The sequence below is a fragment of the Narcine bancroftii genome, chromosome 13 (assembly GCF_036971445.1).
Source record: "Narcine bancroftii isolate sNarBan1 chromosome 13, sNarBan1.hap1, whole genome shotgun sequence".
Taxonomy (NCBI): Eukaryota; Metazoa; Chordata; class Chondrichthyes; order Torpediniformes; family Narcinidae; genus Narcine; species Narcine bancroftii.
In genome coordinates, this window is record NC_091481.1 from 45884773 (window position 1) to 45911222 (window position 26450).

At 42.2% G+C, this 26450-nt stretch overlaps 1 protein-coding gene across 1 annotated transcript; it reads left to right on the plus strand.

The window, feature by feature from the left end:
• The first annotated feature begins 10997 nt into the window (after window positions 1-10997).
• LOC138748021 (probable G-protein coupled receptor 139) lies at window positions 10998-11867 on the plus strand. Its single transcript, XM_069907721.1, has one exon. It carries the CDS (start codon window positions 10998-11000, stop codon window positions 11865-11867), a length of 870 nt encoding a protein of 289 aa, XP_069763822.1.
• Window positions 11868-26450: the final 14583 nt, after the last annotated feature.

Consider the following 26450-nt stretch of genomic DNA (forward strand, 5'->3'; position numbering starts at 1 on the left):
CACAGTGTAACCGAGCTGTAACATGGCAACGTGGAAGTTTAAATCCACCAACCTAAATGAAGGCCACATCCTTCTTAAAACATCCCATCAATTTAGGGAGCTCGCATGTGAGATCCATGGACGTGGACTCCAAGATCACTATTTTCGTGAGTTTGAAGAAGACTCCGTCCACTACATACCCCGACATTTTCATCATCTGAAAATTGCACACCTCCACTCTTTAGTGCCAGATATTGATTTAAAATAAACACAAAGACCTGAGGTCCAGGAACAGATTCCCCTGGAACCTACTGGTCCCCGAGCCCCAGACTGAAGACCTTCCATCTTCTCTTGCCTTTCATCTTCTCTGTGTGAAGAACCCCCCCACCCCCCCACCCCACACCCACACACACACACCCACACACACACACACACACCCACACACACCCACACACACACACACACACACACAGAGTTCTCGGGACCAAGCCAAAATTTGTTTAAACTTTGCCTTTAACTCAGTTCGCGATGTGGGCAATATCAGATAAAACCTTCTCTGGACTCTTTAATTCTTATTGATATCTTTGCTAGCGTTCGCTGAACAAACCTGCACACAATACTCCAAATTGTGACTCACCAATATCTTATACAATTTTGCCATAAGGTCCAAAAACTTATACTCAATACTTTGATCCCTGAAGGCCAATATGGCAAAAGCTTTATTTATAACCCCATCAAATGTTTACGATGCATTCAGGGAAATCCCAGATCACTCTGTTCTACACATTCCTCAATATACTCCCATTTATCCAATCTGCCATTTCTCCATTTGTTCTTCGAAACTGTAACACCATTCCTCTCTAAGCTTTGAAATGCGTCTTTGCTGTCTCCAACGCCTGCAATCGTGTTTTACATAATAAGGTAGCCAGAGATGAGCGATTCTCATCTGTCCGTCAATCTTCTATACCAGGGGTTCCCAATCCTTTTGTTCATCTGTACCCCTTGGGCATTTTTATATGCTCCCGTGTACACCGAAAAAATTAAGGATAAAAGAAGCACGACTTTGTGGAAGCTGACTGCAAATTTCAACACGATGTATTGTACAGTATTGGTTATTCTCTTAGACCCAATGAACCCCCTGAAATGTGCAAATATACTTCTGGGGGTACATGTACACCAGTTTGGGAACACCTATAATACATAACGCCCTTTCTGAGCACATCAGCCGCCGTCAACAGGTGACGGATCCCGGGTTCGCCCGCACCTATTTCAAACTAAACGCTCCATTTCTCGTCCCCCTCATCGACACATTTTGCATATTTGTTCCCTTGATAGAACTGACTTGTCTTTATCGTCTTTTTCTCATTTACGGGATAAATATTATTTTTCCCCATAGTAACCCATAGAGACTTAACTGACTTTCAGCTACGTCTTTCCCAATCAGAAATGCTCCTTTTACATGTCTGAACATCACTCGGCAGCATGAAATTCAGGAGCCCTGCATCGGAGCGAACTCCAACGCTGATATCGGCGCTCCCCCGACGGCCCGAACATGTTGGGTCAGTTTGGCAGGGGATGTTAACCCGGGGTTGAGGGTCCCGGGCAGCAGCGGCAACACAATATAAATCGACATCAGTTTCATCCATGGTAGAAGAAGAAAAGGAAGAGATGGAGGATTTCCCTGACTATCCAGATGAAGAGTTTTATTTAATATTGAAAGCTGCTGGACTCATTAAAAGTAAGCCTCAAAAGCTTCAAAAATTTGAAAGAAAATTCTCGAAGTAAATCTCCAACTTTACAGACTTTTAAAACAGTACAGGAAAAAGAGGATACGACACTCTCTCAGAAGAGTTTATGCGGCTCATGGATAATATGACTATTCGGGTTATTCAAGGTTTTCAAGAAGGTAAGCTACAATTTACTGATTACGAGGTGAAGTGGCGTCGATAAAGCAAGATGTGGTTAAATGTTTAAGACGAGTGGATGTGGTCCAGGGAGAGTTTAGGGATATGAAACGAGCATTTCGTGATCGCACTGATACTGTTGATTGATAAACAGAATGAATTGATTGTTTAGAACATTGTTTAACAGATTGGGAGGTTCAAAAGCGTGAGTTTATGCAGAATATTGACTCGTTAGAAAATCAAAGCAGATGTAACAATACTAAAATAGTGGGTCTGCCAGAAGATATTGAAGGAATGGATCCGGTGAAGATTTTTCAGATTTGGATACTGAAAGTGCTGGGAAAAGATGCTTTCCCTGCGGGATTGGAATTGGATAGAGCACATAGAGCGTTACGAAGAAAGCATTTTTCTGCTCAATACCCTGGGCAGTTCTTATACGTTGTTTAATATATCAAGATCGTGAGTTAAATTTGTGACTGGCAATCCAGAAAGCTCGACAGAATCAAGAGCTATGACAGTTCAGGGACAAATGGTTATTTTTTTTATCCAGATTTGACTCAATGATACGTCATAGGAAGGAATTCAATCTAGCAAAAGCTGTGCTATTGAAGAAGGGTTATCATTTGCTTTCAGATATCCAGCTCTGTTGAAGGTGTTTTACGGTGATTATGAGACTGAGTTTTTGATGATGAAGCTAATATTTTGTTAATATTTTGCTAATACTTTGCCGATCAATTCTCGTAGTTCTGAGTTACAGAAATCAGAATTAAAGGATTCTCCGAAACGTAATGGTGCTGGAATCGGGAATAGTTAACAAGAAAGGTCGGAATCAACGTTTGAATCGAAAGGCAAAGGAGGATTCATCTGTTGCTAGGTTGATGTTCAGGGGTAACCTGGTGGAGCTGTAGGGGCGGTAAATTGAATTGAGATTGATTGTTAAAGTGAAAAGTTCAGGTATGTGTATCGGCTGGGGATGGTGAATGCCACTAAAACTTCTAAAGTCACCTGCCACTAGTGGATTAGACCATACCTGAGCAAAAAGGGGGTTACCACTTGTGTGATTTTTCATTCATTTTGTCCTTGATTTTTAGAGGGAAGGGTTTTTCAGAGGAAATTAAGGGGGAGAGGACATTATTTTCCTTTTTTTTATCGGAGCTTGAGTCTGTTAGTGGTTGGTTGTTAAGAGTTAATTTTTAAGATAATATGTGTAAATTGAATTTTGCAACTTTTAATGTTAAAGGGATGAATCATCCAATAAAGTGAAAGCGAATTTTGGATTACATCACGAAGATGAAAGTGGATATTGATTCCTTGCAAGGGACGCATTTGAGGTAAAAGATAATCTAAAATTGAAGTGAGAATGGGTTGGACATGTTTTGGCATCGTCTTTTAATTCTAAAGCCATGGGAATGGCGATTTCGATACATATGCTATAATCGGGATTTTTTAAGTGCTGGAAGAGTTCTGAAGGTGGATTTTAAATTGTTTTGTGAAATATGGACTTTATTGAATTTATACGCTCCGAATGAAAATGATGTACAATTTGTAACGGGTGTATTTCTGAATTTGAGTTAGTCAAATGAGAATATAATGGTAGGTGGGAATTTTAATTGCTGCCTGGATAGATTATTGGATAAATCTCCAAAATATTTTATGTGATTATGAGACTGTAGTCATGGTGGGGAGCTGGCTGATGGAGGACCTGATGGATGACGCATTAAAAACACGTTTAGAAAAATTTCAGATTGCATCTATTCATTTCAGTCTTTCAGTTGCTACGAAGTGCGTAGCGGTAACTTGGGAAAGTGATGTGGAATTAAGTATGCAGAGTTGGCATAATGAAATTCAATCATGTTTGTATTTAGAAAAAATTACATATAATTTTAGAAATATGTATAATTTTTTTGAAAATATGTGGACTCCATATTTGAAATGTATGAAGTTAAATGTTATGTAAACACCATTCTTGTTTTCATTGAAATTCAACCCAATGTATTTATATTTTTCAATACTTTTTCAATGTTCAGCTCCGTGGAGAGGGAGGGATAGTAAGCGGTCTGGGGTAGGGGGTCGGAGGGTCGGGATTAGGGGGAATAGGGGTTCATTTCATATATGTTATTTTTCTTTTATACTATTTAGCAAAATGTTATTTTTTCAAATAATGAAATGCTTCTTTTACAAGTTTGAATATCATTGGGGAGCATGAAATTCAAATCCAGGAGATCCAATGACTTCACATCTGCCAAGTGAACACCTGCATATTTGTCCCATTTGCTTTTCCACTTTCACAGAATATATTGCATCTATTCGCTTGGCTTGTGGAAAGTTCGTATCGCTTCCCGAATAGCCCCATACTTGCAGCAACATGCATCATTCTCTGTCCACCAAGGAGTGAGACGTGCATTAATATCCCTGTGCTATTAACACTTAATTTCCTCACATGTCCTCGTCTTACCCTGGTGAACTGAGAACTATTCCTGCAACCTTGGCCATGATGATTTGAAGTAGACCTTCAAGACCCTGATTACCTAGTGAGGGTAGAAAAACATGCAAATTTGTATCAGCCAATTTTGGAGGAGAATTAAAGAGACATTGGTCTGGGATATCGTGTTTCTTAACGTAGTTGGGAGTCCAATGCTTAATACTGGCCCACTGCCTATTGTAGCTACCATGTAGCGGTCTGAGTGGAGCACAGCACGGTTCTTCGGTATGAGGATCCAGCTGTCTGTTCTCAGGCTGTGTGGGGCACAACTATCATCATTTCAACAAAGAGACATCAGGGTCCTCATTACAATTGGAGAATACACATATATATTGTGATCTGATTTTCAACAGTTCCTTCTGGTCACTGGTCCTTTTACGGAGGAGGGTTTGAGCTATTTAGCAGCAGTTAGAGTTCCATAAGCTTCCGTGATAAGGTAAATCAACAAAAAAAAAGAAAGTGAATGTTGGTGCACAACAATCTGGAAAGAAGCAGAATTTGTTTCAATAAATTAGTTGAACTCTTAGTATTTTCAATCGATTTCGGCAAATAATATTTTTGGCCAAGGTCGGGGTAGGCACATCAGGGAACTTTGACACCTCGGAGACTGCTCGCACTTCACATTCCTCCTCTGTTTTGGTGGGTCCTTGTGCATTATTTTCAACCCAATTTCAAAGTTCATCCCAACAGCTGGAATATTGGTTTGGTTAAAACATACAGTCACGGTACTGGAGACCACTCCTGCAGGTCGCTAATCAGGATTCTTCCCACTGATATGACCCTTGTTCTTTTTATGTCACAGGATGAATTAACAGCCCTTTGGAGCTTTTCTTTCTTGTCCTGACATTCTTCACTGGGCATCTGGGAGAAGAAATTTAATCTCCCACTGACTGATGAGGTTTGATCCATTTTTTAAAATCTTCTTACACATTTTATTCTGGGTAAAGAGAATTTGGGATTGGTTTTCCGTGCTGGGGTCCTGGTTACAACATTTTAATGTCCTGAAACCCCCGACATACTTAGTCCGGTGACTTTCCATCGTTGCAAACAGAACTAATTTTTTACATAATATTTATAATAAATAATGTGCAACATGAAAATATATAATATAAGATGTATTACAATAGAATAATAATTTATTGTCATGAACATGTCACTAAATTCGTTATTTTCTGACAGAATCACAGAGCAAATATTCATATAAACGACCTCACAATAATAAATTAAAGAAAATCATTCACGAAAAGTAGGTCAGTTTCTTGATTACTCCGATATTTGATGGCAGCGGTGCAGAAGTTGTCCTGGTACCGCGGAGTGCTTGGCTTAAGTTTCCTCCCGATTGGAACAGTCTGTGTGGCGAGGCCCTGAGGAATAGAGGCTGTTATGTGAAGACACCGCCTCTTCCAGATGTTCTGGATGGAGTGGGTTCTGGTCCTGTTTATGTCCCAGGTTGAATTAACAACCGTCTAGAGCTTTTCCTTCTTGACTTGAGCGTTGGCACCTCAATATCATGCAGTGCTGGAACCAGCCAGAAGGCTCTACACGATACACACATCGACGTTTTCCTGAGTCTTCAGAGACGTATGGAATCGACTCAAGAGCTTTACAAAGTACAGGCGCTGGAGGGCCCATTTTGTGAATTAATCGACATAATATTGAGCTAGTAATATTGGGTCTGGTGTGGAAAGACTGTCAAGTTCTGCGAATTGAAGAGAAGTCAGACCCCTTCTTAGGGATATGTTCATTCGGCCATCTCTAACCACTCAAAACATTCCAAAATACTAGATGTTCGTGCTAATGGGCAATAGTTCCTGAGGCAGCTCGAACTACTTGAAGGTATTTTTAAAGTATTATTTGTACATTTTAAAACCACTAAATCTTCATTTATTATATATTACTAATCCGTTTACAAATATATATCATATCTGCATATAAAAAGAAAGCAAAACTAGAAAAAAAAACAACCCCCTCCAATATCTCCTCTCATCTTCCAATTCCCAACAATTATATAAAAGTAAAATACATAGACAGGAGGCCCTTAATAGAAGTACTCCATTCTAGAAACTTCTTATAATAAGTGGAGACCTATTACAAGAAAGTCGGAGTTTCACTTAAATATTTATACCAATACTGCGTAAATATGGGCTCCTAACTTGACAAAATATATGATTGTTTTCACTAAAATCATGAGAATTTTGTGAAGTGCTTTACATCTTCGAACATTTGCAGCCATCTTTCTAGACACAAATCTGTAGCTGACCTCGAAGTTATAGCAAACATCTTTCTAGCTATTGTCGGAGTAATTTTATCAAATTTCCCTTGAAACATATTCAGATTTAATTTAGGTTTAACCCCTTTAATTATCACCGAAACAATGACAGGTTTGGGTCCTGTAGGAATTTAAAACCAGATATATCTTCTAATAAATAATCAATCTCCAATTAAAAATATTTACTATTAGGGCACAGCCAAGTCGAAAGCAACAATGCACAGACATCCCGTCAACATCCGAAATAATTTAGTTACATTTATTTCATATTTGTACTATCAAATCTCGTTGATGAATAAAATTATATTGTTCTCACATAAACCTCGAATTTATAGTACTTTGCGTATTTTCTCTACATTATTCTGTCCACTCGCCTTCATTCAAATCTTTTTTCCAGCTTTATCTTGATTTATGTACACCTATTCAACAATCTTGCTTTTGTAACAATTTATACATTAATTAAACAAATTTATTTGTATTTCTAGCACAGAAAAATAACTCAATCCTTATTTCTACTGGAAACAGCAGAACTGGAGCAACACCATTGAATGATTGTTGCCCTTATGAAACATATGGAAACTTTTGCCTGCTGCTATGAGAGGTAAAAATGTCCGTAAACACTGGCTTGGTGATTGGTGCGGATTGTCAGTTCCCTTCCAGGTCCGCCGTCATGGTTCTCCCTCTTCAGTAATATTCTGATGTCCTTCTCAGAGACAGATATCAGCTTTTGCATGAATTCTAGTGGACAGAAAATAATATAGAATCTACACAATTTATCAAAGTCTCTCATCAGTTGTCCTTTTCTCGGCTGGCGATTTTGAGTTAGTTTGTTCTAATCCTGTTTGAATGTGCATGACGCGGACGATAATGTTATTAAAATATCGCAGAACTCTGGAATTGTTTCACAGCCTTTATTACACATGGCATCATATAAAGCCTTGAGATTTTCTATTATTGGTAGTAGCAGAATTTCAAGTGGTTTCTAATGCAAAACATCTGTACATAATGTGCATATGTAAATAAATAATAAAATGTGAACAAACTGACTGCAAAGCAGAGAGAAGGAAGTCGTTGAAGTGCAAAGTTAAGAATCCTGAAATGAATAAGTAGTTCAGATTTTTCTTGAGAAGTGTGATGGTGGACTAGTCATCGCTGTTCCCCAGCCGGGTGGGACGAGTCTTGTGACACCTCTTTTCTAATGGAGCAGGGAGAACAGAGCGTGTGCTGGTGACGTGGGCCCTTCATAGTTGCTGCCGCTCGGTTTTTCACGGGCAAAGGCACTAGACAGCGGAGGAATAGTCGTTTATTTTTACGCAATAATTACTCTTCTCCGTTAACGGGTAAAAATGACCAATCAACTGACAACTGGGTGCGTGAACATCGCTGGAAGTTATGACATTGCCTCGGGTTTAAACACGGACCGGTGTGTGGCTTAATGGGAGGGAAAATGGGCAGCACGGAATGATAGGGCCGAATATGAAAAAAGGAAAAAGTCATCTGACAGGCGCAGTCGCCCAATAATCTGTCTTTGTTTTGGTCAATACCAACATGACACAGTGTGAGCTCAATGTGACAAGCGGTTAAGAGTCAAACTTTGTTATGGAATGAATTAACCTGAAGAAATATTTGTTCAAGCGGTTCAAACGTCATGAAGCAAAATGCATCACGAAACGTTAATGGAACATCAGGTAAGTAAGTTTGTCGTCGTATCCGTCGAAGCGTTAAATATATTATTCAGTTACATAGTGTGTAAAAATTTCTCCAACATGTTTGTTCAGCGGCTATGCCTAATTCGACTGAAATTAATCATCATGTTCTGAATGTAGTTCGCACTGGGATATAAAAGTTGGTGAACCAGTATTCGCTTGGACGTTGTGTAAAATTGGTTGTTGCTTCGTGCAGAATATGGGATATCCAGCAATTTACGAAATTGTTCGAATTTATTATCCTGTACTGGCAGCGGTCGGCATTCCGGGTAAGGGGGAGATGATGGGATTAGTGTGGCTACTAATTTTTAATTTGCTCGATTCTATGTTGTATTAAGTCTGTCTTTTTTATTCATTATACCAGTAAATAAATTTAATTGTAATGTTTTATGTGAGGGGAAAAGTACAATGAAAATCTGCATTGTTTGTTTTTTGAAGATAGATGGGTTATATATAGTTCACACACACACAAGACAAACACACACACACACACACACACACGCACGCACGCACGCACGCACGCACACACACACACACACACACACACACACACACACACACACACACACACACACACACACACACACACACACACACACACACGCACGCACGCATGCACTTGCTAGTGGATAGTTAATTGCAAGGATTGATGAGGTTTGGGTTGAATGCAATTTGTGCTTAATTTGGGTGGGAACTTGCAGAGACGGGCAGTGAACAGGAGCTGATGTCCTATTTCCCATTTCATATGTTGAAGTTGTTATACATTTTAGAACGCGCATATACAATGTGCATCACGCACTATACATGGATAAATTCGCTGAACACAGTCTGTCGAATGCCTTGACAAAATTCCGCCCTGTCCATCCCGGAGCCCAGGAATGTGGGGCTGAGCAGTTGAGGCTGGGAAGCCGCTGAGTTTTCTTTGTGCCCAGTTTCTCAGTTCTCGGCTGTGACAGTCCCAGATATAGTTTCCATGATATACTGGTGGTCAATGAAAAGGGCAGATGACACTCCTGGATAATGCTGACAGGACCCGATCATATTTTTTCGTCGTTCACACCATTTAAACTACGTTTCTCTTTTCTTTTTTTCGGAATTACCGTGCGCAACATCGAACCCGCAGACCTCATGACACAACGACACTCTGGTCTATTATGTTCATGATTAAAAATCATTAATGATCATCTCTCTCAAAATAAAGCAACTACATATGGTCAGGAAGACACGGTTTACACAACACTTGGCGCCACCCTATTCAACGCCATTGACTATGGCCATGGTTCGATATCCGCGCTGTAAGGGGTTTCCAGCTTCTCCCATTTCCACCCACCATTATAAATATCCTGGCGATGGATGTACATTGGGTGTAATTGGTCGGCCCGTTCCGTGGGGAAAAAGGTCCTGTGTCCGAGCTGTATGCGGGATGTCTCCATTTAAATTTAAATATTATTTCTGATTTCACTACTCGTTGAATTGCCGCCTATCTCCATTGGTTAACGTGATCCGAGGGTGACATTGTTTTGAAATTTCTCCTCCTAATACATTATGGTGCACCACAAGCAGGGCTTTTATTAACGCAAGATACTAGCCTGTCGAAGGACTCATTTTGCCTCCATGAGTTCCCGCACTAATTGTACTATCAAGTAAAGAGTGCCTGTGGCACAGATGTTCCCGTCGAGGCATGTCCTCTCGACGTTAATCGCCCCGTTAATAGGCCGTTTATTCCTCTTTCACGGTTTCCCATCTCATTAGCTGATGACTGATAACTGATAACGGATAACTGATAACTAACCATGTTAAACTTTATTGCTCGGTTTTTCTCAATCGCCTACAGCGATTCCTCGAACATTTCACACGACCCCGACTTCTGAAGAGAAGAGAATGCAATGTTTAACATGCCGATAATCTCGTCCCATTGGTGTGTGCCAAGGTCTAAATCAGCATGTGTGCGATAGTGCATCGACAGAGGGTAGGAGAAGGGAACAGATGAAGGAAATCAGAGGACTGGAGTGTGTGATGAGAGAGGAAAGTAAGAACATAAGTAGGGAATGAAAATGGAAGCAAAGTCAACAGAAAGGGTTGGGTTTTACCGCACATGAGAAACATAGATACTCAAGCCGCTGTGCTCGAGGAATTCGTGGATAGCAATTTAAAATTGTTACCCCTGTTAATGTTTATCCTTAACTTGGCATTGACCAGAGTGAGTTCAGACAGATTAGTGTGGGAGGAAATATAATGATTGACGACTAGAAATTCAAGTTCATGCGAACACGGAGGTGAATTTAATGCTTTGATCACATACATTCTGCAAAAATACCAGCATTTGAAATGTGTGCAGCTGACAGAAAGCCCATGTGTCTCTCTCACTTTCAAAATCCGCGACCTTCTTCAGCTAAAATCTGTTTTAAGTTTGTGTGCGCGCGCGTGCGTGCGTGTGTGTGTGTGTGTGTGCGTGCGTGTGTGTGTGTGTGTGTGTGTGCGTGTGTATGTAACCTACTTTAATTTTACCAATTATCTCTAAAATATTCCATTACATATTCTATCACAACCCCAGGCGCTGTCTCATTCAGGTCACCTGCACTAAACACAATATCAATTTGTTCAGTGGAAATATATTTAGTTCTAAATAACTATAGTTCTAATTGATTTCAGTTAACATGACGGCATTAGTGATCCTGTCACGCGGAAATTGTGGTCTCTCCAGATGCATCACTCGCTATTTGGTGGCGATGGCGGTAGCCGATCTGCTGGTGGTCCTCGTTGCTATTATAATACAACAAATAAATTTTATTTATTTATTCGCATATTTCTTGTTCAAGTCTCCATTGTGCGCTGTGATCCTTGTCCTGCAGCTCGTAACCTCGCACTGTTCTGTTTGGTTCACGGTTGCTTTCACTTTCGATCGCTACGTGGCCATCTGTTGTGAGAAACTGCGGAAACAATACTGCACCGACAGAACGGCAACCGTGGTGTTAGCGACCGCTGCTGCAGGAGGCGTTGCTGTGTCTGTACCATGGTTCTTCGCAGTGGATCCACGGCGCTGCGTTCCAACGGCTGAATATATGACATCACCAGCTTGGGCATCGTACGAATTTTTTTTAATTATTATTAACCCGTTATCACCAATTGGTTTAATTATGCTGTTTAATGCATTAACCGTCAGATATATTAACGCTGCGAATAGAGTGCGCCGGGAACTGCGCTGCAACGGTCATAGCCCGAAAGACCCCGAGGTGGAGAAACGGAGAAAGTCCATGATTTTGTTATTCGCACTTTCTACGAATTTCATTTTACTCTGGATTCCACATGTTGTACATTCGACTAAATGGCAAAAGGAAAACTATTTCTACACCGACAAATATTTCAGCACGCCGATCTATATCCTGCAACAATTTGGATTCATGTTACGAATGCTCAGTATCTGCACCAACACGTGTATCTATGCGCTGACACAGCGGAGATTCAGGGAGCAACTGAAGAGTGGATTGAAATATTTGATCACGTTAACTGGGCAAATTTACAAATGAAACGAAAACCAGATAATCTCGTTTTGACTTTTTCAAAATCATATTGAGAAGACTGTTATTGAAAACATATTTAAAGTTACGAGATGCCCGCAATTTCGGTGGTGTTGACCCGAATTTATATTATGAATATAAATAAATGCAGCGTCATATTTTATATCTGCTGAAGTGCACATTGTTAGTCGAATGTTCCTTTAATTAAAAATTTCTCAGGATTTTGTGTTGTTTTCCAGTGTTAAAAAATACTGGAACTGATTTATTTCCAAGCATTGATAACAGTTCGGAAATATAATAATGAAAACTCAAAATATTACGTCAACCTGGAAATTAGAAGATAGCCTGAGAATACAGCAATGGTACATAGAAATGAATAAATGTATTCCATTGGAAAAAATAACATATAATTTAAGAAATAACATCACAGTATTCGAACAAATTTGGGAACCGTACATGGAACACAACAGAGAGGGCTTACCGCGGACCTCCACCCCCTAAAATGACAGAATGAGAAGAAAACGAAATGAACTGACCCAGTGTGTAAAAGTAGAGGACACAAATTTCTTGTTTATTTTCATTGTGTGATGACTGTTTAATGGGTTTAATGTATCATATATGTTGAACGGGGGGGTGAAGGAGAGAGGGGAAAAGGGGAGAAAATGACTTTATATTCAAGAGGGAAAGGTTTGTGTGTATTTTGGTCAGTATGGTTCAGTGTGAAAAATAAAAATAAAAATTTTTAAAAAAGACTATTATCATTTGTAGAAATAAAAAAAAACAAAGATTTTGGTTCTGATAAGAACAGTACAACTGTGATTATCCGAAATGGTCAGGACTGGGCCTGACCTTTTGTCTCCTTTTTTCGGAAAACTGGTCTTTTTTTATAAACAGCCCAGTAGCAACAGCAAATCACTTGTTAACAGTTTAAACAACAACAAACAATAAGGGAAGGGTTTTTAAGGATTAAAATAATGTTTAATCCTCACCAGAAAATGTTGGCTGCCAGCGATCACAGACTCCTCCCCACCGAGGCCACACTCGTGCCAGGAGCCCAAGGTCACCGCTGCCGCAAAATGCCCGAGGACCCTGGTCAGCTCAGCTTTCCAACAACATTTTCAGATAAATGAGGATTTCTGATTTGTTTCAGATATCCTCATTTATCCATTTTTTTTTTAAATTTTGGGATAATTGAGGATTTTGGAGAATTCAATTTCGGATAATCAGTCTTTCCCAAGGAAATCAAACTTTTTTCCCCACTAATAATGATGGTTGTCACATTTAAGTTTGAGTTAATAATCTGGTTGATTTATAGGACTAGGTGTTACAATCCCTGACATTTCAGTATTGGTTAGATCAGTGGTTCTCAACCTTTTTCTTTCCACTCGCATCCCACTTTAAGTAATCGTTATGCCATTGGTGCTCCATGATTAGTAAGGGATTGCTTAAGGTGAGCTGTGACTCAAGCTCCACTACATCACCCCATACCATCCCCAAGCCAATAGCCTAGTGGAGCACTTCCACCAGCACCTAAAGTCGGCCCTCATGGCTTGCCTCACTTGTCCCAGCTGGATGGACGAGTTGCCCTGGATCCTGCTTGGCATCAGATAGGCTCCGAAAGAAGACCTACAGGTATTGTCTGTGGAGTTGGTCTTCAACGCGCTGCTGTCACTATCCGGGGAGTTCTTTGGCCCGAACAATGGTTCTGTAAATGAGAATTAGACCTTGCTGGCAAACTTACAGGGTAAGCTCGCCACACTAGCGCCCCCACCACCGACCCACCATGTCAGCCGCCCTTCCTGCATCCCCAAAGAGCTGGACATGACTGATTTCATTTACGTCCGGCAAGGCCTACTCACTTTCGCCCCTGCAGCGCCCCTACAAAGGCCCCTACAAAGTCCTGCAATGCTCAGGCAAGGCATTCACCCTGATTGAGCTGTGACTGGGAAGGGAAGGTTGAGAACCACTACTCTAGACCCAAATGTTACTGAAATATTTTGTTTGAGAAAAATTGTTATTGGCCCATTTCCTTTGGAGTTATGAAACCGTGCACATAATGAGTCAATGAGGTACGATTAAAACAGTGGTTTTCAAACTTTTTCTTTCCACCCACATCCCACTTAAGTAATCCTTATGCCATAGGTGCTCTGTGAGGGATTGCTTAAGGTGGTACATGAGTGGAAAGAAAATGTTTGAGCAGTAAAAAAACCCTCTCGGTGATCAATAAGAAGGGATGTCCATCCCAAATGAATGCAGACCCATAAAAGAGTATTATTTGCAGTATAATGTCACCTTATGCCCAAAGAACATGCTTTACAATACACCTGGATAAAATTTTCCCTGCTGATCTATTATACAGTAAAAATCGGAGATTGGGTCGGTCCAGATTTTCGGCAGTACTTTTAAAATTCATATTTAAGGTGAATAAAGAAGAGATGAACAGGTAAATTTTGATTGTATTTTATATGAAAAATATTTTGTTAATAAACTAAGTTCAAATGAATATTTATTCATTCATTTCCGCGACCTCTATGCATCCGTGGTGCTTATGCACTTAAAAGCCCGCCAAATTTTAAAAGCTTGACGGTTTTCAAGAAGGCCGGATTCTCAGGTGGTCCAGATTTCTGGCATCTGGATTTTTGGACTTCGACTGAAGTGTGCATTAAGCTCATTTCACCATCAATTCAAATGGAAAACAGTTCTGGAGAACTGTTTTCCCCGCCCTTTCTCGTTGTCAACCTCACCCCGGGATACACATTTCCTGCTCAATCTTCAAGCAATAAATCGCCCATGATAATGGGGAGAATGCAAACCAAAATCTCTTAAGTACTAAAGACTATTTCAGATCCTGCAAGAAGATCTCCCCATCATAATTACTCCAGTTTCCTCCCACCCTGGACATCGGGGGAAAGGGGAACTATTCACAGTTGACAGGCTCAAGGCGGCACACCTGGACCTTAGCTAGCTGGTAGTGACAGTTCAGCTGAAATGACGAGGTCGGCCACACAAGCTGCAAGACGCGTAATCCGTTTCTGGTGGGGGGGGTTGTGTAGCGGCGCACATCCTCATGGCGAACCTGCTCGCTCATACCACCACATCAGCGGGGCAGCCAAGAGAAGAGGGCACCATCGAGGAACCTCCGTGCCTCATGATTTAGGCCAGGGCACGTGCCTCGGATGTGCATGATGATTTCACTGCCGACATGGGGGAAGTACTCACGCCACCCTTAAAGGGCGGACGTGAAGTTTGAATAAACAGTTCATTTGAAACTTTTAATGTGACAGTGGTGTATTTCATTCTGTGAAGCAGTCGCTACACTTTCATACTTGCAAGTGGTCCCAGGAATTAACCGTCAATCGGTCTTTAAAGTGTCTATTGTGAAAGGGAAACGACACCATCTCATGCCAGGGATTGACTGCCTCACCCCCAAGTACAATCCCTGGCATCTGCAGATGCCCAGCATTGCAATTTTGTAAGAGTATAATGAGTCATTGCATTGTGGGATTGAAATGACACTACTTTTTGCATGAGCACGTTAAACCTTGAGGGGAACTGTACTGCCAATGTGCTGGAGACCTAAGGTAACGCAGACACTGCTCCTCAAATCCTCCTGTATTGCATTGAAAAAGCTGGCACATCAGGAGAGCTGTCTAAAAACTGTGATTTTTAAAAAATCAGATGGTAGTTGGTGTGACTTGAAAAAGAGTTTAAATCAGTGAAAAAAGTCACATACACAAACAAAAATCAAAAATAATTTCTGCAAACTGGGGGTATAGGGAGGTGCACAACTCCTTACCTTCAGGCTGGAGGAGGCCACTGGATATGAATTAACAGGCACCATTAAAGATGGGCGATTTTATGAGGGCATTGCTTCAAATGTCAGGGCAACTAGGATCAGAGGGACAAAAGATAGGTCATTAACAAGATAAAGATGATCAAAAGGAGGCTTCACCAGGTCATGGACCATAATGTGAGGAATGGTGCAGACCACTGGCACTGGCCTGATTTTAACCTGCCATATGACATCTGGGATATAAGTAGGCAGGCAAAACCACTGGCCCTTGTAGGCAGCCTGCAAGTTATGAGTGGGGCTGCCATGCAATCCCTTGAACTCCATGTGCAAAATGATGAGGAGCACTAAGTTGGGTTGCAGGAAATCAATGACCTCGTCTGTCACATATCCCTAATCACACACACTACTACTACTGCTACTTACTCTGCTTTTTCACTTACCCGGTGAGACAGGGAGGAGACCCTATAGTTCACTTTTTTCTATGTCAATTCTGGTTGGAATTAATGGAGTTTCTGGCTCTTGCAAGAGTGGGAGCCCAGTGTGTGAGGGGGTCGAGGCAATGGACTGACAGCAGGTGTTGGGCAGTTTCTTTTTCCTCTCTCTCAGAAAGCAGGTCATCTCGTGTTTTTGATTGCATATAACGGCATCTGAACCAAATTGTTATGAGATGCAATGAAAGCATATTTAATAGCTACATCTCAAAAATTAAGAGGATTACATGGAGGTCAAGTGATGAGCAGCGGAAGGTTGACCACTCGAGCTCCTGAACCAAGAGATTTAAAAACAGTTTAAAAAGAAAAAATAAATGTCAAAATAATAAAATCTAACAAATAAAAATCCCAACCTGGAAATAATGGGTAACAAAAGTGCCAGCCAGACAAAGGCTGCCAGTAAAGCAGGAGGAACATTTGCCCAATCCAGCCCGTCTCGTGGAGCCCAACATGATGACACCGAATCCAGGCCCAAAGCCCAGGAGGTCCAATCGATGGAAATGTGACTCACCAAGCATGGTCAAAGCTCACCCAGGAAGGCAGCAGGAGGTGAGGCTGACCCAGGAAGGAGAGGAGACACAGTCCCTGATTGATCGTCGGGGAGGGGGGAAATTGGCAATGGACCTGAGGAGAGGTCTGAGCCATGGGGCGGGGAGTGCACCACATCCCTCCCTCCCAAGGACAACGAGAGAAGTGGACCAGGGAGCACAATGCGATGGGTGACAGGAGCGATGTATGGGAGGGTGCGGAAGATGTCAGCCCCATGTAGGCAGATGGCTCCGACAACAATCTCAACATGGCTGTAAATGACGAGGAGGCTGGAGGCAATGTCAGGAGAAAACTACAGGGAAGACGCAGGATAGTATCAGCAAGGGGGCACGGAGTACTCACTACAGGACATTTTAACGGCCATGGAAAGAATGGAGGGGAGGCTGGCCAGAGACTTAAAGGAGAAAACAGGGAATTGTACAATAAAATGGATAGGTGGGAAAATGCCTTAATTAGATTGGAACGTGTCTGGTGGATGGAAGGACTGGAGAGAATGAAGGCAGAATAAGGGAGGTGATCACATGGGAGGCAGAAGGGGGGATCCTCTGTCAGAGAATAGACACTCTGGAGAACCATGGCAGGAGGATTAACATAAAAATTGTGGTGCTGCTGGAAGGTAAAGAAGGGAGGGATCCCTTAGTGTTTTTTTCAACGCTGGTTGCCAGAGGTCTTGGGAAGGGACAAACTGAGGGAAATCAGTGCAAGTAAAGAGAACCCATCGGTCCCCCTTCCCACTCCTGGGCCCTGGTCAAAGGCCACTCTCAGTGCTGGTGAAGCTCTTGACCAGAACTGTACATTAAAATTTTAAGGGCAGCGGAGAGGGGGAGTGGGGCAATGGAGCTGGAGGGAAATAAGGTTTTATTTTACCCGGACATAAGCATAGCCCTCCTAAATCAAAGAAAATAATTGGAGCCAATGAAAAGAATGGCCAAGCAGAAAGGATACGAAAGTGTCCTTGGATATCCAGCAATTCAAAAAATCGTACTGCTGGGGGGGCGAAAGGAAATTCTTGTAGGAAGTCAGAGGCCCAGGATTTTTTAAAACCACTGCAGGTTAGAAAGAGATAATGTATATATGCATAGTGCAAAATGTGATTTGCCAATGCTTTGTTGAATGTAAGAATAATAGGTGGCAGGACAAAATCCCCAACACAGCAATCCTGGAACGTGCTGGGCTTGGCAGCATCTACACCCTCCTGCTGAAAGACCAAGGCAGGAGGGCAGAACATGTGGTCAGAATGCCAGACAGCCGATTGCCTAAGCAACTGCTGTACGGAGAACTGTGTCAGGGCAAGCGCTCAGTCGGGAGGGCAGAAGGAACATTACAAAGACTGCTTCAAAGCGTCCCTCAAAGGCCTGGGTGTCGACGTCAACACGAGAGAGACGCTTGCTCTCGACCATCAAGCTTAGCACAGCAAGATCACCACAGGAGCCTGAGCAGCTGAAGTCAGGCACATCATCGAGGCACATCATCGAGGTGTAACAAAAGCGTGCTGTGCACAAGGCCCAAGCAGCATCCACTGTCATGACAGCACCCACCCACAGGGGCTGGATTAGCCTCACGAGTCACCTCGAGACCCAAGTCACCAATCTCCCATTTAGAAACATAGAAACATAGAAGATATGAGCAGGAGTAGGTCATTCGATCCTTCGAGCCTGCTCCGCCATTCAACGAGATCATGGCTGATCTTAAAGTTCAATACCCCATCCCCGCCTTCGCTTTGTAACCTTTAATGCCATTATACTGAAGAAATACATCTAATTCCCTCTTAAATATATTTAATGAACCTGCCTCTACTGCCCTCTGTGGCAATGAATTCCACAGATTCACCACCCTCTGGGTAAAGAAATTCCTCCTCATCTCGGTCCTAAATGGTTTGCCTATTATCCTCAAACCATGGCCCCGGGTTCTTGATTTTCCCATCATTGGAAACATCCCATCTGCATCCATTCTGTCCAGTCCTGCCAGAATTTTATATGTCTCTATGAGATCCCCTCTCAATCTTCTAAACTCCAGCGAGTACAATCCCAATTTGCGCAATCTTTCCTCATAAGTCATTCCTGCTATTCCAGGTATTAGCCTGGTGAATCGCCTCTGCACTCCCTCCATTGCAAGAATATCCTTCCTTAGATAAGGTGACCAAAACTGCACACAATACTCCAGGTGTGGTCTCACCAAGGCCCTGTACAGCTGCAGTAAGGTATCCTTGTTCCTATACTCAAACCCTCTTGATATGAAGGCCAACATACCATTTGCCTTTTTAACCGCCTGCTGTACCTGTATGCTTGCCTTCAGAGACTGGTGTATAAGTACCCCTAGGTCTCTCTGCATTTCCCCATCTCTTAATCTATTGCCATTCAAATAGTAATCTGCCCTCCGGTTTGTATTACCAAAGTGGATAACCTCACATTTATCCACATTGTAGTGCATTTGCCATGTATCTGCCCAGTCCCTCAATTTATCCAAATCACACTGGAGCTTCCTGACCCCCCTCTTCCGTGCACACAACCCCTCCTAGCTTAGTGTCATCTGCAAATTTGGAGATATTACATCCAATCCACACATCCAGATCATCTCCTTTTCTCCTTGAAGCCATGGTCATCTTTGACTACGAAGGACAAACAACAACAACAAACATATTACTGGGAGAATTTGTAAAAATGGGGGCTTGGAGGTGAGGACGGAGAGGTATGGGAGTTAGATGGGTACAAAAGGCACAGTCTGTGTTAAGGAGGAGGATTGTGATGATGTGGAGGGTGAAGTCACCTGAGGTGGGGGGGAGAGGATTAAAGGGAAGGAGATGTAGAAGGGGAATACATATTGGCAAGGGGTCGGAGTTTGATGTGGTACTTTGTGTTATTTTAATTCATTTTCCTTTCTCCTTTGCAGATTTATTTTCTTCTACTTGTCCTTTTCTGGTTCATGGTCCTTGTTTTTGTTTTGTTTTCCCAGGGTTTGTCTTGGCTAGAGGGGATGGTTTAAGGGAAAAAGTTGGGCAAACGATGGAAGCAGAGCAGTGGAGGTATGGGGGAAAGCCTAGGCCTGGGAGGCTCTGGGCCAGTGGGTAAGAGTTTCAACATTAGCAGCTTAAATGGAATGGTAAGGAGGAAAAGAGTCTTGCCTGATTTTTTTTAAAAATGTGAGCGGATCTGGCCTTCCTCCAAGAAACACATTTAACGGAGCAGGACCACCAAAAACTAAAAAGGGGATTGGTCGGCTCAAATAAAGCAATTCTTATCAGGAAAAGTGTTCCAGAGAGAGTACAGAATGTGATCACAGACAGATTTGCAATGGTGCACTGTCAGATATATTTGGAATCCTGGACCTTAGTAAATGTGTAACCTACCCCTCCTATTTTGATGACAAATAATTCATACAGGACATTTTACAAAGATTGGCAGAGGTAAAAGGGAACATGTTGATTGGGGGATATTTTAATTTTGTCTGGATTCTGTCTTAGACAAGTCAAGAAAGAAAATAACTTAAACAAACACGGTGAGAGTTACCAGTGACTGTATGAAGGGGCGAAATTTGATAGACGTGTGGAGGAGGAAACATCCAAGGGAGAGAGATTATTCTTCTACTCAAAACATGATTCCTACTCCAGAATAGACATTTTCTTGGCTTCAGCACATGTAGAGGGTAGGATCATGGAGATTGAGTACACAGTGAGAATTCTCTCAGATCATTCACTCCTGACATTAACAAAAGAAATGCCAGATACGCAGGATACTGAATACAGACGCCATCTTAATACATTACTGTGAAAGAAGCCGGAGATAGATGAGGAGGTCATGTGATGGAGTAGTGGCTGGTAAGGGAAAACCACCCCTCCACAGAAAAAAGGTAGAAAAACAAAGCAGAGAAGTAAAACATAAAAAAGTGGCGAGATAAAAAGTATAAGAACAATCTGAGGATGGCTCCAAAGAAGGAAAAGATGACAACGACAAGCAAAAAGGAGATGAAGAAATCGCTGGAAAAAAAAGGAGAAAGGCCTTACCGGTGTCCGGAAACAGGGAGCTCTTCCCAAGAGGATGGTCTGATCAGCGAGGCCGGTGAGTGGACAACTGGGTAGCGACGTCTGCCAGGGCAGTCTGGAATGCTGGCCCAAGAAGGAAGTGCCAGGTTTGGGTGAAGAGTCAGAGGAGACAACGATTCAGAGCTGGGGCATTCATTACAGAGTAGAAGGAGCTACGAGAGACCATTAGAAGGTAAGAGTATAAACACTTGGCTTACTGGGCTTTCGGCCTACAGGTTCGGGTGAGGAAGTGGTGATTCAGAGCTCAGGCAATCATTACTGAGGAGGAGAAGCTAGTAGATGTTGTGGGGTGATTTGGTCAAGGGCAATAAAAGTTAGGTAAGGCAAAGGAGCAGCCCAGTGAGTAAGTGGCACTGTGAAGGAGTGGGTGTTTGAGGCTTTGGCTCATGAGAGTTCGGCGAGCAGAGGCTGAGGACAAGTGTGCTTGGACTAAGGTAAGACGGTCACATTTAATTTAATATATCTCTGTTTATCTTTTACTTTTGTAAGGTGAGGAATAGGTGGCAAGATGAGTATGAGGGCAGTTTTCTGCTCTCAGTGTCACATGTGGGAAGTCATGCAGTCTTCTCATCTCCCGGACATGTGCCCAAAGTGGGCTGAGCTGCAGCGTCTCAGGGACCAAGTCAGGGAACCTGAGCTGCAGCTCAATGACCTCTCTCTGGTTAGGGAGAATGAGGCTATCGTAGACAAAAACTTTTGGCAAGTGGTCTCAACCAAATCCATTGGAGGAGGAGCAGTGGATTACCATTAGGAGGAGGAAAGGGAAGGGTCAGGTTCAAGAGAAAGCACCTGAGTCTGAAATCATCAAATATCAGTATTCCACCTTGAGTACTGAGGAGGGGGATAGTCAGACGAAGGTGGACAGAGGTGTGGCCCAGAAATGTTGGGATACGATGAAAAGGGCAATAGTCATAGGGGATTCGAGTGTCAGGGGAGCTGACAGAGGTTTTTGTGGATGCGATAAGGAAAACCAGTTGGTGCAAGAGTCCAGGATGTGACTATGCATGTTCAGAACATCCTAGAAGGGGAGAGTAAAGTGCCTGAGGTAATGGTACCAATGACATTGCAAGGAAGGAGGAAGTGGTCCTGCAGAATGAATATAGGGAGTTAGGTAGGGAGCTTAGAAGAAGGACACTAAGGGTATAATATTTGGATTGCTTCCTGTGTCACATGACAGTGAGGGCAGGATTAGAATCAGGTGGAGGTTAAACACACAGCTAAAGGGGTGGAGTATGAGACAGGGTTTCAAGTTCTTGGACCACTGGGACCTTTTTCTGGGGGAGATGGGACCTATACCGTAATGATGGGTTACATCTCTAGCTAGGGCCATTTGCAAGGGCTGCCAGGGGAGCTTTAAACTCGCATAGTTGGGAACAGGGTTTCAAGATAGGCAGGACACCAGGGAGAGGGTTTGTAAGCAAAGGAAAGAAGCATATTTAAATAATTTGAGGGTGGAACACCACAAAGTAATAAATAGATGCTATAATGAAAATTGTGAGAATGGTAGAGAGGGTGATAGGCAGAAGGTAGAATGTGGGAGATCTCTGAGATGTATTTATTTCAATGCGAGGAGTGTTGTAGGGAAGTTGGATGAGCTAAAGATGTGGATTGACATGTGGCCTTATGATGCTGTAGCCATTAGCGAGACATGATTGAAGGAGGGTTGTGAATAGCAGTTAAATATTCCAGGATTTCGCTGATTTAGATGTGACAGAATTGGAGGAGTGAGAGGGGGAGGTGTAGCATTACTTGTCAGGGAAGATATTACAGAGGTGCTGAGGCAAGATAGACTGGAGGGCACATCGAAGAAGGCATTGTGGATAGAAATAAAAAATAAGAAGGGTAAGGTTAGAATTATAGGGGTAAAAATGGGGAAAGGGAACTACAAAAGCAAATGTGCAAGGAATAGCTGAGATGTACAGTAGAAATAGGGTGGTGTTGGTTGGGGATTTCAATTTTCCTAACATATTGTGAAACACAATCAGTGAGAGGGCAGAATGGCTTAGAGTTTATGCAACGTGTTCAGGACTGCTTTTTGCAGCAGTATATGGAGATGCCCACTAGAGGAGGGGCAGTGTTAGATCTGTTGTTAGGGAATGAAATAGGGCAGGTGACAGAAGTAAGCATTGGGGAGAACTTCAGATCCAGTGATCATGGTTCCATTAGCTTTAGCTTAATTATGGAAAGCAATAGTTCGAGTTTGAAGTTGGTCATCGAGTGGGGGGTAGGCCAGATTTGAAGAAATGAGCAGGGATTTGCAGAGAGATGTGTCGGCCGATCTTTTTTGCTAGAAAGGATGTAGAAGAAAATTGGAGGGCATTTAAGGGTGAGATTTTGAGAGCACAGGATCTTTATGTTCCATTCCAGTCCGGTTGAGAGGCAAGAACAAAAGTTCAAGGGAGCCGTGGTTTTCTAGAAAAATTAGGAAGTTAGTTCGGGATAAGAGGGAGGCCTATGCTAAATATAAGAAACAAAAGATTGATGAGATGTATGATCGTTACTTAGATTGAAGAAAGAACCTTAAGTGGGAAATTAGAAAGGCAAAAAGAAGGTATGAGGTGTCCAAAACTAATAAGGTGAAAATGAATCCTAAGGGTTCTTACAGATACGTGAATGGTAAAAGGAGGGTTAAGGATAGAGTAGGTCCACTGGATGATGGGACTGGGCGACTATGTGAGGAACCGTATGAGATGGGGGAGATATTGAATGATTTTTTTTCTCATCTGTACTATGTGAGGAACTGTATGAGATGGGGGAGATATTGAATTATTTTTTCTCATTTGTATTTATGAGGGAAAGGGACATTGGGCTATATGAGATAAGTGAAGCAAATGGTTTAGTTAAAGAGAGGATTAGTAAAGAGAGGGTTTTGGATCTTCTAGGGTCAATAAAGTTGGATAAGTTTCCTGGTCCTGATGGGAGCAAATAGCAGGGGCTCTGACAGTGATTTTTCAATTATCACTGGAGAAGGGTGTGGTGCTGCAGGTTTTGAGGGCTGCAAATATAGTTCCATTGTTTAAAAAAGGCATAAGGTGTAGGCCATGTAACTATCAGCCAATAACTTTGACTTCGGTGGTGGGGAAATTTATGGAGAGTATTCTTCAAGATAGTATATACATATATCTAGATAGGCAGGGATTGATTATGGGCAGCCAACATGGGTTTTTAAAGAGAAAGCCATAATTGACGAATCTTCTTGAGTTTTTTGAGGAGGTGACAAAAAATGTGGATGAAGGGAGGGCAGTTGATGTGATATATTTGGATTTTAGTAAGGTTTTTCATAAGATTCCGCATGTAAGGTTAATAAGGTTCAGTCACTAGGGATTAATAGAGAGATATTGATGGGTTCAGAGGTGGCTGGAAGATAGTCAGCAGACAGTCATGGTGGCCAACTGTCTGTCAGGTTGGAAGCCTGTGATGAGCGGTGTCCCTCAGGGATTGGTACTGGGTCCCTTGTTGTTTCACATTTATATTAATGATTTGGAGGAGGGGGTGGTTGACTGTGTAAGCAAATATGCAGATGAATCAAAAATAGGGGTAGTGATGGATAGTGAGCAAGGTTTTTGTGGATTACAGAAGGATTTGGATTGTTTGGAAAACTGGGCTGAAGGATGGCAGATGGAATTTAATGTGGATAAGTGCGAGATGCTGCATTTTGGGGGAAAAAATAACCAAAATAGGACATATGCAGTTAAGGGGAGGGCATTGAGGAATGCAGAGGAACAGAGGGACCTGGGGTTATGGTACAGAGTTCATTGAAGATGGATTCCCATGTACAGAGGGTGGTTAAGAAATCATATGCCATGCATAAATCATAGCATAGAGTACTGGAACTGGGAAGTGTTGCTGTGACTGTTAAAGGCATTGGTGAGGCCAGGTTTGGAGTATTGTTTTCAGTTCTGGTCAAATTATAGAAAAGAAATAGATAAGGTTGAGAGGGTGCAGAGAAGATTTACAGGGATGTTGCCTAGCTTACAGCATCTAGAGTATGGAAAAAGATTAAGGAGACTGGGAATCTATTCATTGGAATGTAGATGGTTGAGAGGGTATTTGATAGAGGTATTTAAAATTATAAAGGGAATAGATAGACTAGGCGCGAGTATACTCTTTTCCCTGAGGGCAAGGGAGGATGGAACAAGAGGACATAAGGGTAAGGGGCTAAAATTTCAGGAGAAATGTTAGGGGATCCTTTTTTACTCAGAGCGTGGTGGCAGTATGAAATGATCTTCCAGAAGAGATAGTTGCAGCAGAGGCCCTTCTGTCATTCAATAGAAGGTTGGATGTGAAAATGGATGTGAAGGGGTGATGGGTCTAGAGCAGGAGGGGGAAACTAGTGGAGTTGTTCAAGTGAAACGACATGGTCTCGAAGGGCCATTACGGCCAGTTTCCGCACTGTAAATGGTTATATAGTTAAAAATTTCTGAAGATAGTAACTAAAGTTAAAATGGTAAAAAGAATTTTATCATTGATGAAAAAAATGAATTTAGTAGATATTTGAAGGAGATTAAATGCAAAAGAGAAAGATTATTCATTTTATTCATTTAAATAGTTAGGGGGACAGATGGAGGTTTTTGTGGACACGATAAAGAAAACCAGTTGGTGGTTTGCCTCCCTGGTGCCAGGGTCCGGGATGTAACGATGCATGTCCAGATCATCCTAAAAGGGGAGGGTAAAGAGCCTTAGGTCATGGCACGAGTTGGTACCAACAATGTTGGAAGGAAGGAGGAAGGGATTCTGCAAAATGAATATAGGGAGTTAGGTAGGGAGCTTAAAAGGACAGCTAAGGGTGTAATCTCTGGATTTCTTTCTGTGCTACGTGACAGTGAGGGCAGGAAGAGAATTAGGTGGAGGTTAAATACATGGCTAAAGGGGTGGAGTAAGAGACAAGGATTCAAGTTCTTGAAATACTGGGACCTATTTTGGAGGAGATGGGACCTATTCTGTAATGATGGGTTACATCTGAATCCTAGAGGGACCATTCTCCTGGTGGGGGAATTTGCTAGGGTTGCCAGGGGAGCTTTAAACTACTATTGGTTGGGGACAGCTGTTCAAGTAAGAGAGGACAGCAGAGTGAATGTTTGTATGCAAAGGAAAAAAGGCATATTTGGGGGTGGAATGGAAGGAAGTAATGAATAGATACTATAATAACAATTGTGAGAATGGTAGAGAGGGTGATAGGCAGAAGGTAGGATGTGGGAGATCCCTGAGATGCATTTATTTCAATACGAGGTGTGTGGCAAGAAAAGTTGATGAGCTAAATGTGTGGATTGATATGTGGCGTTATGATGTTGTGAGACGTGGTTGAAGGAGGGTTGTAACTGGCAGTTAAATATTTCAGGATTTTGCTACTTTAGATGTGACAGAATCGAAGGAGTGAGAGGGGGAGGTGTAGCATAACTTGTCAGGGAAGATATTACAGCGGTGGTGAGGCAAGATAGACTGGAGGGCTCATCGAAGGAGGTAGTGTGGGTAGAACTAAAAAAATAGGAAGGGTGAGGTTAGTATTATAGGGGTATATTATAGGCCACCAAATGGGGAGAGGGAACGAGAAGAGAAAATGGGCAAGGAAATAGCTGAGATGTGCAGTAGAAATAGGGTGGTGTTGGTTGGGGATTTCAATTTTCCTAACATAGATTGGGAAACACAGTCAGTGAGAGGGCAGGATGGACTGCTTTTTGCCCACTAGAGGGCGAGCAATGTTAGATCTGTTGTTAGGGAAT